We start from the raw sequence: 13168 nt of genomic DNA, 5'->3' as shown, positions 1-13168 counted from the left end.
AAGGCGAATTGACACGCATTCAATTCACTTGACATGAAATTTCTGCACATAATATGCGGAAAAATTCTGATGGGCAAAGAGAGTAACGAGATAATTCTCAAAGAATGTGGTGCAGAAGAAACACAAGTTGACACATGGGGAAAAATGGTTAAGATAGTTCGGGCATGTTGAGAGAATGAAATATGAACGACTAACGAAAGAAATGTATCAAGATAAAGTAAATGGCAGCATACATAGAGGCAGACTACGTAAACAATGGTTAGAATGCGCAAATGATACCCTATTTAGAAGAGACTTCAGAAGCCACAGAAACACGAGAGTTTGCATAAGAAATGCATGGACTTGAAGGAAGCTAGAGAAGTATGCTAGGACAGAAAAGTATGGCGAAAAATATTTAACAAAAAAGAGTGAAACAATAGACCTTGGATACTAATGGGCCCGAGGGGGAACCTCACATGACGACTATGTAAAGTAACATATTTAAAAAGGGCGAACGATTCTGTGGCACGAAGCTGCATGATCTGAAATGGTTTCGGACCTGACAACTTATTTTTATTTTCTTAAAATTGAAATTTTTTATTATTAGCCATCATAAGAAAGTATAACGAACTTGAAATTTCGTGCGATTTTTTCGCCACCAAACAGCGGTGGTTAGAAACGTCTCTAAACAATGCCATCCGATATTTGACCGTCACACCTCCTGCATATATTCCGACGGACGAAATAAGATACCTTTCTTAAAGGGTTACATAGATTTTGAAAAGGCTAATAAAAGAATACTATCTAATTTTTGTAAATATAATAAAATATTTGTTTTACTCAAACTTTTAAATATATAAAATAACCAAATTTTAACAATATTTTCCGAAATTTTCATTAAAAAGTTGTGAAAATTCGTCTGTTGTGACCTGGTTTTCAAACACCCATTGGAAACTAAAAAACCAAATATTTTCTTTTAGCAGGTGAATATAGCTCGATATTGAGCGAAGGATAAAAAAAAATCGAAGTTTGCATTTTTGGCAGAGTTTTATACAAAAAAGTACCATTTAGGGTAACATTTTCACCACATATTGTCTTGTGAAATAAGTTGTCATCAAATAAAAAAAATTCGTTCAACCACTATTCTATCCTACCTAGAATTGTTCCAAATTTCAATAGAATTGTGAAAACTGCCTAAACCTAAAATATTTAAAAAGAGTGACCCTTAGAAAGCGAGAGAATCAAGCGAGAAATACAGGCAAACAATAGGTATACAGGTGCCTCGATATACTTGCGATACTCCTCGCCGGCGGAATCTAATGATACGAATTTCGAAAGGGAACATCTCCGATCGACTTGAAAATTTGGGAGAATATTCTTGACTTATTGTACTCTATAAGATAAAAAATTTGATTTTTTTAGATTTCAAAAACCCATGTGACCCCTTAATAGAGTTGTCATCTATTTCTATTCGTATCATTTCTAATAGTAAACGCTTATCAAGATTAGACTCCAATTCTAAAATTTCAACGTTATTTAAATTGAAATAAAAGTTATGTGAAAAGTAATAAGCAGTTTAAGCAATTGTAAGCATCGACGTTGATAACCTTGTTTTTAAAACTAGTTAATAATGCAGTTATATTCAGGGGTTTGAACAAAAATAAGGGGGGGGGGGGGCGTTAATTCGTGCAAAAAAGGCCCATTTTTGCGATTTTTCTTACGACACAGTTAAAATCTATTCATTAAACCTGTGGTACATTAAAATATAGCATTCGAAGAATATTTTATGAAATTTGTATGTAGAAATATTAAAAAATACGGCAATGACAGCAATTATTTGGAAGCGGCTCCTGAAAAAGTAGAATTGCGATGCCCCTCATAACTCGGTGCTGCATCATCATAAATCAAAAAATCAAAGTTCGTTCGTTAGATAATTGCTTTCCCCAAGTAACGTACAGATCGTCAAAATTTCAAAATGATCGGTGCAGTAGTTTTTAAGTTATGAGGGGCACCGACTTTAAAAACGTGAGTTGTGGGGAAAGCGCAACTTAACACTAAGAAATTTGGAATAAAACATAATCGATTCATAATCGATGCCAGGTCCATAAATAATGTTGCTATCATCCATGATGTCTAAAGCATCTTTTTGCTCCTGTCTCCGACGAATCCTGCATTCTTTTGTCTGTTTTTCAGCTCCGAGTCGTGTTGTCCTGCACTGAGTCGTGTATAAGGCGCGGTTGCTAAAATCGCTGTATCCTCGTTAGTTTTGCTCCGATTCATTTCAAATTTTCACACAATATTCTTTAAAGGTTCCCCATTCAGAAAATCAAATACAAAAAGAGCAAAAAATGATTTTTTTCACGTTATCCCCCCCCCCCCCCTTAAAGGAAATTTTCTGATATCTTAGAATTAATATATGTAAATTCTATGCAATTTACTTGAAAACTATTTGAAGTATGAAACGTTAATAAAAAATAATTAAGCCGCGGACGCACCTTGCCAAAATTATGTTTCTGCAAAGTTTTATGACGAAAGATACAAAAAGGAACGTAAAGAAATTTTAGCTGCATTTCTTTTCGTTCTTTTTTTATATAAAATACGACTACCACATAGTTTTGAAACTTTGCTTTCGTAGCCTCATTATCATTTAATACTTTTTTGGACGGAAACTTTTAATTAAACAATAATATATTACATCACAAGTAACCCTACGAGTGATGTAAGATATTTTTTTCAAAACAAGCATATATTACGAGCCTATGGAGTCCCCTTAGAAGTAAGCGTCCGAAAGCCTTTTTTATTATTATATTATACATTATATTGTATCTATATTGTGTTTTTTCTTCTGACTAGTGTTTTTTTTAAATTAAAATTACAACGAACATATGTATTCACTTGTAATTACTGTTTGTTCTATTTATACTGCTTTTCACTAAAGAATTGTACATTTTTTACTGAATGTTTAATGTGATCGTAGTATTGAAGGAATTTCAAAGTAATTTCTTTTAAATATTATTGGGTAATAAATTAAGTGTATTATTGAATATTAATTTGTATTATTGTTTAATAAAAATAATAAAAATGAAGTGTTTTTACTGCAAAAAAGGCAACGAATCATCAGGCAGAAGCTTAAAAAAAAGCTGAGTCGAATAGAAAAAGAAAAATAAGCAATATAGATTACATAAATTTTAGTTGCATATGATATTTCTCAATACTTCGTTGTAAGTATAATAAAACGATAATATATTTTCTTTCAAGTGTTTAATTTACCAACTGTTATATTCTAAATAGTAAGGATATAGTTTTAGTATCATGAGAATTGAAGGCTAAGAAACAATCGTTCTTCTTTAATCGAAAGTATTCAAAAGGATTTTACAGAATTGAAATCACACGTACATCTTAATTCACTGGCAGTAAAAACGCCGATCTAGACTAAATAATTTGAAAAGAGTGTTTATTCTTTTCAAATTATGCAGTGCAGTGGATTTAAAGAATTCGGAGAATTCAGAAAAGCTTAAAAGAATCCAGGGGATTCAAAAGACTTAACATTCAAAATATTTCAAGGTGTATTCGCAGAAAAACGTTATGTAACTGCTCCTTAAAAAAGGGTTGACATTGTTATATCTAGTTATATAACGAATATTACTATTCAGTGACGTACTTGTTCTATAACTACAAGGTAACAATTTTGAGTAACATTTTACCGAATGAAGATGTACCAGTTCCATACAATAGTTTGTAAAAATGTTATAGCAGTGTGATGTAAGTATTACAGAAGAGGAATGTAACTTTTGTTCTATAATTTGGTTAACGCATAAGCTATAAACAAATTTTATAGTTTTACGTAAGTAAACTTTTAGAGCTTTACGATGTAGTGTATGAAAAAGTCTACGGAAGGAAAGGTTACGATGTAGTGCTGTAAGTTGTGTATAATATACATTTTTAACGGCGATGTAAGAATGTGCCATACCTGTTGTGTAATAATCGAAACTTTTCTAAATTATAGTACGAGTGGTGGCCGCAGTATTTTATCTCTAATTTCCCATTCGTTGACAAAAAATAAAAACCAGTACATATTTTATTATAATCTGGGCCTCATTTCAAAAAGGAGATTTCAGATTTTTATTTCGTGTAGTTTTAATTTTTTATAAATGATTGCCTAGATTATTGAGATTACCCGACTATGGAAATCCAGGAAAAGGTTTTTCTCTTATATAGGATTCTTTATGCTGAAATCCCAAAAGTGGTAAGCCGTATGCGAGTGGACAAAACAAACGATAGGAATATTAAAGCTTAAAAGCAACAAGATTCAAAGTTCGAGAATAGAATCATTTTCAATTTTTATTCATCTTACAAAGACAATATTGTCCAAAAATTTCACCAATGACTATTTTAACAAAAACTTTTAAGTATCACTTCGACGCAATAAGGGTTTTTTTTATTCGCATTTTTTTAAGAATGAACTTCCTCGTGTGTTTTGCTGGGCACGGTGATATAATTTCAAATTTACTTTTTTTATTTTTAATACACACAGTTTTCAAATACGATTCGAAAAACTCGTTCCCTATCGGTGACAAATATTGTAGCAAAGATTTCAGGTATTTTTCTTTTTCATACGTTATTACTTGAGCTTCGGCGATCGGAAAATTTTTGAGGCTCGGAAAATAACTTTTCGATCAACATAAAATTTTAGAACTTCCCCCGAGCTGTATCCGTAATGCGCTTGGATATTTCCGTTTGGGTGATATAGAAACTTCACCGCTTTACTAATTTACAGGGGTTTTTTTCTTAAATCGTCGATAAAATCTTTAATTTTCAATTCGAAATCCAAAACTTTATAATCTTTTTCTTGAACAATCATAAAAGGGTCAGATCGAGCAGATCTGATGATGTCCAGATATTCTTCAGCACTTTCTATTTCTTCTTTCGCGTTTTTCTTTTTACCATACGTGCCAAAATTTCGATCGCATTGGCAATACGAATGAACGCGTACAGGAAATAAGTGCACGATTTCGACTTGAAAATGATTTGACAATATTGAAAAAAAAGCTACCATGGTATAATTTTTGTTTTGCCCTCCGCAAGCATCGGAAAAAAGATAAATTTTGTTGCAACAATCAAGCTTTGTTTCTTCTTTTTAAACATGGAGTAATAAGTTTCAAACAGTATTCACGCCTTTTTTTAAGTGACTTTCCATGAACGGAATCATATAACTGTGATCAGAATTTTTTACCAAATTTGACTTGGAATTGTAAATATGTACATTGAAAATAAAGAGCAAATAATCGCCGATAAAATTGATCGGGAACAGCGTTTTTCGGCAGAGGCAAATTTTGGCCAAAATCAAATTCGCAACAAATTGTTTTTTTTCGTGAATCATTGAATGTTTCAAATTTCGATATTCCTTAATATTTTTCTTGTGATCGAGAAATTCTACGCTTTCGTTCGGAAGTTTTAATTACTGAAACAGAAATTGCAAACATCAGTTCGAGGCAACCGGAAAGCGAAATTGAGATTCCCCTTGAAATATTCGTAATATGTTTTGAAAAAAATTAGTGAGTCTGTGATTCCAGTTTTTAAAGAATAGAAATCCAAAAATTTAGAATACAATCGTGTTATTGTGAGTTCCGGATTTTCGAAATATTTTAACTTTGTTATTTCCAGAGAGTAATGAGACTCAGTGTGTGGTTCAGTTTCGCAATTTTCTAAAATTAACGATTTTACATTTTCGATTAACTTGACAGGCTGTTTTCCATGCTTACCCTTTAGATCACAAAGATTTTCCCACTTGATTCGTTTTTTTAACTGTCGTAAAACGTTTTTTACTCACGCATAATAGATTTAATAGAGATTTTTGACATACATTGCTTTTGATGTACTAAGGATGAAAATAAAAATAAATCCAATCGTTTCACTGTGTAGAGTCCTCTGACTGCTTTATTTTCATCATTTCTGTAATCATTGAATTTTGAACCTCGCAGTTCCCACACGATGTTTTGTGTAAATCTTCTTGAAGATTATCATTGATTTCTTCGAAACATTTCTTTTTGCAACATGATTTGACAGGGTTCAAAATTTTAGCGGGAATTATTTTGCCTGAGCATGAAACATGTTGAGCACCCTGTTGGAAAAATTCTTAAAGTAAGCATGTGCGACGAGTATAAATAAACACCGAAAGTACGGAAATTTCTGAAAATTTTAGGAGGTTCTTTTCAAAATTCAGTCTTTTTTTGGTGTAAAAATCCTTTTGAAATGTGCTGGATTTTTGGGAAACGTTACGAAAGTATTTTACAATCATTGTTTTAAAAACTAGTTTCTGAAAGTTTTAGGAATATTTAGAATGAGACAATGTTGAGAAATTCTTTACCGCATTTTCTAAATTTAAGAAATTTTCAGTTTTACCGAAAACTAAATTTTAAAAAAATTAATAAAAAAGAATTCGATTTACCGCATCCTAGAACTCAGTTTATGAACAAAAAAAGAAATATTTCTCACCGTAGCACGTGCAGTTTTGTTAATTTTTCTATCATAATGACAATTGTCTTTGTTTTTACTACACAATGCATTGTTAGACTTTTGTTTACGAGTTGACTTCGATGTACTAGCTTGAATAGATGTCATAATTAGAAGAACCGGTATGTAATTTTACATATAGAAATCTCTCTAGGAACGTAAAAACTGAGAATGAGCGAAGAATGAACATTTGTGTAGAAGAAAAGACAAAAATAGAAAGTAAACAAACGAGAAACGTTCAAAATGTTGTTATAAAAATGAAACATCGTCCTTGCCCACCCTTTGTTTTGTCCACTCGCTCGCACTCGTCAGCGCTCCGGCGGAGTCTCCGAAATATCCTCTGGTGACGCGTAGCAAGCTCGTAATAAACTCGCTGTAATTATGAAACTAAAAATCTAATCGAGTTGAGATTTTCCAAAAAGTTGACCAATACATTGGCGGAAAATTCGATCGCTTGAAGTCTGTCGTAGCTCAAACTTCCTCGCTTATTTTTTTAATGTGAAAGTCTAAAAACGTGGATTTTCATTCGGGTTAAAAAAAATACATTAGCAATTAACTTTTGACCTTTTTTTAGACACTGTAACCTCCGCTAGAGTGTCACGAATAAAACTCAAAAAGAAATTTGTTAATTCGTTTATAAACGAATTATTCACGGCGAGTTGAATGTGAAAAAACATGGTTTTTCAATTTAACAAAAACGTCATTTTTTATTTATTTACTGGAAAATTTAGTAACCGAGAGAAAAACTGTAAATGCAGACTCAAGTTCCTTTTTCAAGAGCTATCTAACTATATTTTTGGTTTTTTCAAATTTCCAATTTCACTTTTGATACCTGACGTCACAGAGTGGCCAATACTTTTACTCGTTCTCGAGCGCCTGTCGCCTTTCTGTCCAGTGGTCCAGTCGTCATGTGGTCGATCGGGTAAAGTTCCCCCGGCTTTTTCCCACAAAAATGAAAATTTTGAAAAACTGAATTCGGACATGCTATAAAATATCATAACGAACGTCCCCGGACTCTGTTTTGGGAGATAATAAAAAAAAGTTATTGTGCTGAATAAAAATTTTATGCATGTGCATTATTTTGAGGTTACATCGTTTTTCAGCGCTGTCATTCCGATAATTTGGAAATTATTTATAAAATAAACTTTTTTGATCGCCTACAAACAAGGTTAGTATCGGGACATAGTTAATATGTTCATTTGTAAGTAAAGTTTTCGGCCAAAATATTGTGTAGTTTGGAAGTAACGCTCGGGAGAATTGTACCACACATAACCTCGAAATATATACACACACGTTTTTAGCAAAATCAAAAATTTTTTGGAATGAACCCACAAAAACAGTATGCAGCGACGTCCGTTAGCATTTCGCTATCATTTCCCAAATTTTTGAGACACAATATTTATTATTCTAGAAAAAAGCAGGGGAACCTAAAACTGGTAAAATCGATAATTTTCTAAGTATCACATGCCCTTAACATTCCTACCTTACCGACACTTTTTGTATGTACCAACTTATTTTCACACAAAGCCCCAGATCGAGTTGAACATTTGGGATAGTAAATAAAAAGCTCTAAGGAAGATGGGTCTGGTCTTAAATTTGTATAATTATTTAAAAAGTTTTTTTTGTAAATAACTTTTTTATACTTTTTTCATAATTATTAGAATTTATGACCAGGCTCACCTTCCTTCGTGCTTCTTATTTATTATCCCAATTTTTCAAATTGATGTGGCGCTTCGCGTGAAAATAAATTTGAAAATAAAAAAAAGTGTCGGTATGGCAGGAATACAGTCACGTGACCTACTCTTCACATGGCCTTAACTGAAAAATACTCAATCGGCGAATTTGCTTATACATTTTTTCCTAAACATTTAGGAATTAATTTTAAATTTGTCATTAGGAAGCCATTTGTATTTGGTTCTGTGTAACAAATTATAGAGCGCATTGACTGAGAAAGAGTCAAACAATATAAAACATTTCAGTGAGTTAGGCACCTCCCTCCCCGTACCTGACCCCAGCTCTGACGAATCGGAGCAAAGTGACATTGACTGCTGGGCTTGAGTCATTGTCAACAATGACTGGTGAATGTTGGAAATTTCCGAACTTTAGTTTTTGGGATATACATTGGCTAATCAATGTTGAAATTGACTGACGCCAGCAGTTAATGTCGACATTGACTAGGAATGGTCGACAATGACTGATCTCCGACATTGACTGTAACATATAAACTATCTACCATCAATTTATTTGAAGAAGTAACATTGGAAACGTAGAAGTCCGAAATGTTCTGCGCATGTGACGAGCTCGAATCCGATTGGAGATTGATTGCCCACGCCGTATTTCTTTGGAAAATCTTACGATAAAATTTTTCACAAGCGTATGCTCTCAAACTGCATTTTTAATCTACCTCATCTCCTTGAGCACACTATTCTTTATAATTTACACTGTTGCACTTCGATCAGGGCGTCTTTTCCTAAACATTTAGAAAGGGTGTGGAGGGTAGAGTAAAAGAACTTGAACGTTTTCGCTCTATTTCCGCTCAACATGGGATTTTATTCCCATTCATCCCACTTTTGAAGTGCTACCTAAATCACGTTGGCCTCGTTCACAGTATCTTAATTATTGAATCAGAACTATTTAATTTGTTTGTTTCTTTTTCTTTGAATCCTGCTACTTACAGGAATTACAAAATCTAAATCTACCATCAATTAAAGTAGGAATACTAATTCTTCAGAATCTGATTCTTACATCTGAGTAGTTTCTAAAGTTTCGGATTGTTCCGAATAAGGCGGAAGTTCTAGGATGTACAAAGTGGTCAACGGTAAATATAAACAAATTTCTATGCGAATTATGTTTTCTTGAAGATACTTTCCGGGAAAAGTAAATACTCAACCAAGTACATGAAGTGAATATCAATTTTCTTTATTATTAGTCGTGCTTACCTTTTCTAAAGTTCTCTCGTAGGTCCGAATACTTTCAATCAGGCTAATTGCGAATGGATAAAGTTGATTCGCTTGGTGCGCTTTATTTACAATTGCCAGAGGTACGCGGAACCCAAGATTTTTCAGATTTCTTACTTCCTTAGAAAGAGTGATAATTTCAGGTAGAAAGTTGACCTTAAGTTTCAGTACATTCCCACGGCCTGAACGAGAGCGAACACTTTCTATTGTGAATATTCGCCCCGTAACACCAATGTTGCGTTGTTGTACTTTACGAGCCCATTCATCAAAAATTTCTTGAGTTGAAAGTTTTGTGCGGAAACTATCGCCATCTGCTTTTAATTTTTGTCCTTCGATGTGATTTTCCCATCCCTTACCTGTTAAAAAGATATATATTTTATTATTATATGTCAATTTTTGTTTGTAACATCATTCATAATCTAATAGTTCAAATAAACGTTTATATTAGATAAACGTTAAATAAAATAATGAGGAAGTCTTATATAATATGCAAAACACAGTTTTTAAGATGGGAGTGCTTTGGAGGCGTTAGAGCATCTCCCGAATTAGACTATAAAAGGTTTTAAATATAGTAAATACTCAATAGTAAAAAATTTGTTACTTTTAACTCAGGTTGATATGATTCCGTGTCAACCTGAGAGGAGACATGTACAGAATTCAAGGCACAGCAAATTATGACATTGTTACATTAGTGATGTAAAAAATGTTGTAAAATTAGTGAAATAACTAAATTTTGGCTGGACATATTTGAACAACATAAATTTCGGACGAGAGAAATAACATTATCCGTAGAACACTGTCTGTTTACCGACTAATGCAAACTATTAGGGCCACAAGTATTTACAGATAATCTATTTTATGTACAAATATATGCATACATTACCTAACACATCTTCTACGCGCTTTAAATACATAGTTAACTGGTAATCAATTTGTTTAACCCAAATAATGGAGCCAGCAACAGGTGGAAGATCTCTTATCATACTCATTCTACAGCATTTACTTTGAGCATATTGAACCTGAAAAAATTGTGCGTTGAAATAAAAAGTTCTACTTCCTTAATTATTGCAGATTAACTAACTTAATAGTTTGAACATAAAAGAAAATATGTCAAATAGGCATTAATGTGTTAAATAAATCCTAATTACCTATTGCGGATTCTGAAGAAAATTCGTATGAATCTTTACTTTTGAAGTTTAACTACCTTAAAGTTTTTTTACGATTCCATAAATGTATGAGATGCCTTACCATAACATTCATGGTCAGGATCACTTTTTCTCAATCTTGCGTATGAATCATTATTATTGTTTTTTATTTAACAAGATTTTATTAATTTATTAAACCATTTTAACAGTGGATTTTCCCATTAACTCCTGAAAAATAAATCGAGCAAAAATTCTTGAGGAAAGGAAACTCATCCTATTCAGCTTGTCTGAGGATGTCACGTCTCAAAAAGGTGCCAATCACAAGGATATGTCGATAGCCCTTATGTCTCATGCTTTCTGACGTCGTGGTCAAAGTAAGACCAAACCAAGCCCCACAGCCGTACAAAAGACGTAAAGCGGTCAAAGAAAAGATAAGTTTTGAGAAGCCACCGCGGATGCCTGAATTTTTATTAAACCTATTTGGATAAGGACTACGAACAAAACTACTGCAGCTCGAGTAAAAAATCCCGAGCATGCTAACATCGATGAGATATTGCGTACAATACTTGACCAACGTTCTCAAGCATCCTCTGCTTCACTCTCTCCTGATCCAACTATTAGCTCATCTTCTACATTTTGTACAAGCTGAGACCCAACCGACAGATGGTAAGTCTACAAAAGATTAAATCGAAAGCTTTTTGGTATTCAATCCAGGCCATCTCTCTTTCTCTCTTTAAGTCTAATTCTTCGAGAAATCCTGTCATTTGGATAGCAGTAAAGATCTTACACAGTGTATTCAAACAATTTATTGCCCTGGAGTTTCCTGGGCTGCACAAGTTTCGCTAGTTCGGTAGAAATTTGAACTCGTTAGGTCAGATAATCCGGGAGATTTGGCTACGGTTGAATTTTAAGGGCCATTGTCAAGTTCCATTGGTAAATTCGAATTCATTTTTGTAATATTGGATGTAGAGGAAACCACCCTACAATAGATAATGATCATACAGTAGATAATCATGAATTTTAAATACCAATGTATGTAAAGTAACTAATTTAATCTAATTATTAGTTAGGACTATATATTTGATAATAAATTAAAATTAGAAATAATTAATTTTAATGTACTTATGGTTTTAATTAAAGATTATCTATTGTAGGGCTGTCTCTCCTATAGTCGAACTTGTGTGAGAAGAAAAAAATCCTTCCCAAAAGGGAAGGCTTTAGAAGTGTAGCGATAAGGCGCTGTACCTTAAAGATCTAATGGGTGTCTGCGTCACACGCTCGCACAGTGACGTAAGTAAGTTCACTGTCAGTCTTCACACAGCCCTGGTATTTACTTTCGGAAGGCCTGGATTTGAGCCAAAGTTCAGAACCAAAAACCGGGCTTAAATCCAAGTTCGTCTGTATTCTCAAAATATGTACAGCTTTATCCGATTAACAGACAAACTTCTAGAGCGGCACTAAACAAACTAGTGAATCATGATACACCTGAGATAAAAAAGATCAAAAGATTGCTGGTTGATAATGATACTCAGTTCACGCCATCGGTGGGGGCAAACGAACTGAGTGCCACTGATATTCAAACCTTACATTCAACAGTTAGGCATTCGCAAAGTAAGCTTACGGAAAAGGTCATGCGTGAATTGCGAACAATTTTTCAAACATTGTGCCCAGGTAAGCAAAAACGCTGAGCTCAGCATGTATCAGACGTCATTTTTTAAAATGTCAAAATTCATTTTAGTACGGTGTTCCCCTCGATTAAGTTGCATTTTGCGAGAAAGGCTAAAGATCAAAACATGAACCTAATTATATTCCCAGCGTTGAAAGATATACCTCAAGAGGCAATGAAAAAAGTAACTCACAAATTTTCCCATTAATTTTATTGACCCTACAGGGTAGCGAGCGTTTTTAGAAAAAAACTCTTATGAGTTGGTTCAAGTAGACGCCCCAAATGTCGTCAAGGGTATATATAATTGAAGAAGTTCGAATGAATATAATAAGAGATCAAATATGTCATGACAGAAGACTTTCCACAGATCTTTCGTTTATATACATATATACTTTGCAATGACAAACAGGAGAAGGAACCATATGCATAATTAGATCATATACAGTATGACCGATAGCTTGTAACGACAGCCTTCTAATGCTTAAATTTTCTCTGAAAGTAAGTGTTATGTTGTCTAAATGAGAAAACATTATGTATATATTTGATTTTTGTTCATGTTTTTCACAACATTTTCAATTACTTTCCAAGTAAGGGGGATAATGAGGTATACGAGACCCATTATCATTTTCATATACAGAAATGCATGATCGATTAATGAAATTATCACTTCACGTTCAAACCTAACACCAGAATTTAAAGTTATTTAGCTTTCAGCATGGGTTTTAAGTCTCCGCTTAAAGGTTTTTCCTTCCAGACCATCCTTGGACAATTTTTTGCAACTGCTTCTTAATTAGAATTAGGTTACAATAATTATTGTAACCAGATTCAGTAGAAATCCTAGGTACAGGAGCCTTCTATCCGCAACCTGAGGACGCATCCGGTGGGTTTTTTATAGACTCTCAGTTTCA

The 13168-nt window shown here is 33.3% G+C and overlaps 1 protein-coding gene across 2 annotated transcripts in view; it reads right to left on the bottom strand.

The window, feature by feature from the left end:
• LOC117168858 (dynein heavy chain, cytoplasmic) overlaps positions 1–13168 on the bottom strand; it is a 318168-nt gene that overhangs the window by 237862 nt on the left and 67138 nt on the right. For both annotated transcript variants that reach the window (XM_033354725.1, XM_033354727.1), the window contains exons 4-5: positions 10333–10468; positions 9432–9805 (exon numbers count right to left, since the gene is read on the bottom strand). In XM_033354725.1, coding sequence (XP_033210616.1) covers positions 9432–9805; positions 10333–10468 — 510 coding nt within the window. The remainder of the gene's footprint in view (positions 1–9431; positions 9806–10332; positions 10469–13168) is intronic.

This window comes from Belonocnema kinseyi, chromosome 3, assembly GCF_010883055.1.
Source record: "Belonocnema kinseyi isolate 2016_QV_RU_SX_M_011 chromosome 3, B_treatae_v1, whole genome shotgun sequence".
NCBI lineage: Eukaryota > Metazoa > Arthropoda > Insecta > Hymenoptera > Cynipidae > Belonocnema > Belonocnema kinseyi.
Note: the sequence above shows the minus strand (reverse complement) of the source record. Positions and strands in the feature narration are given on the sequence as shown.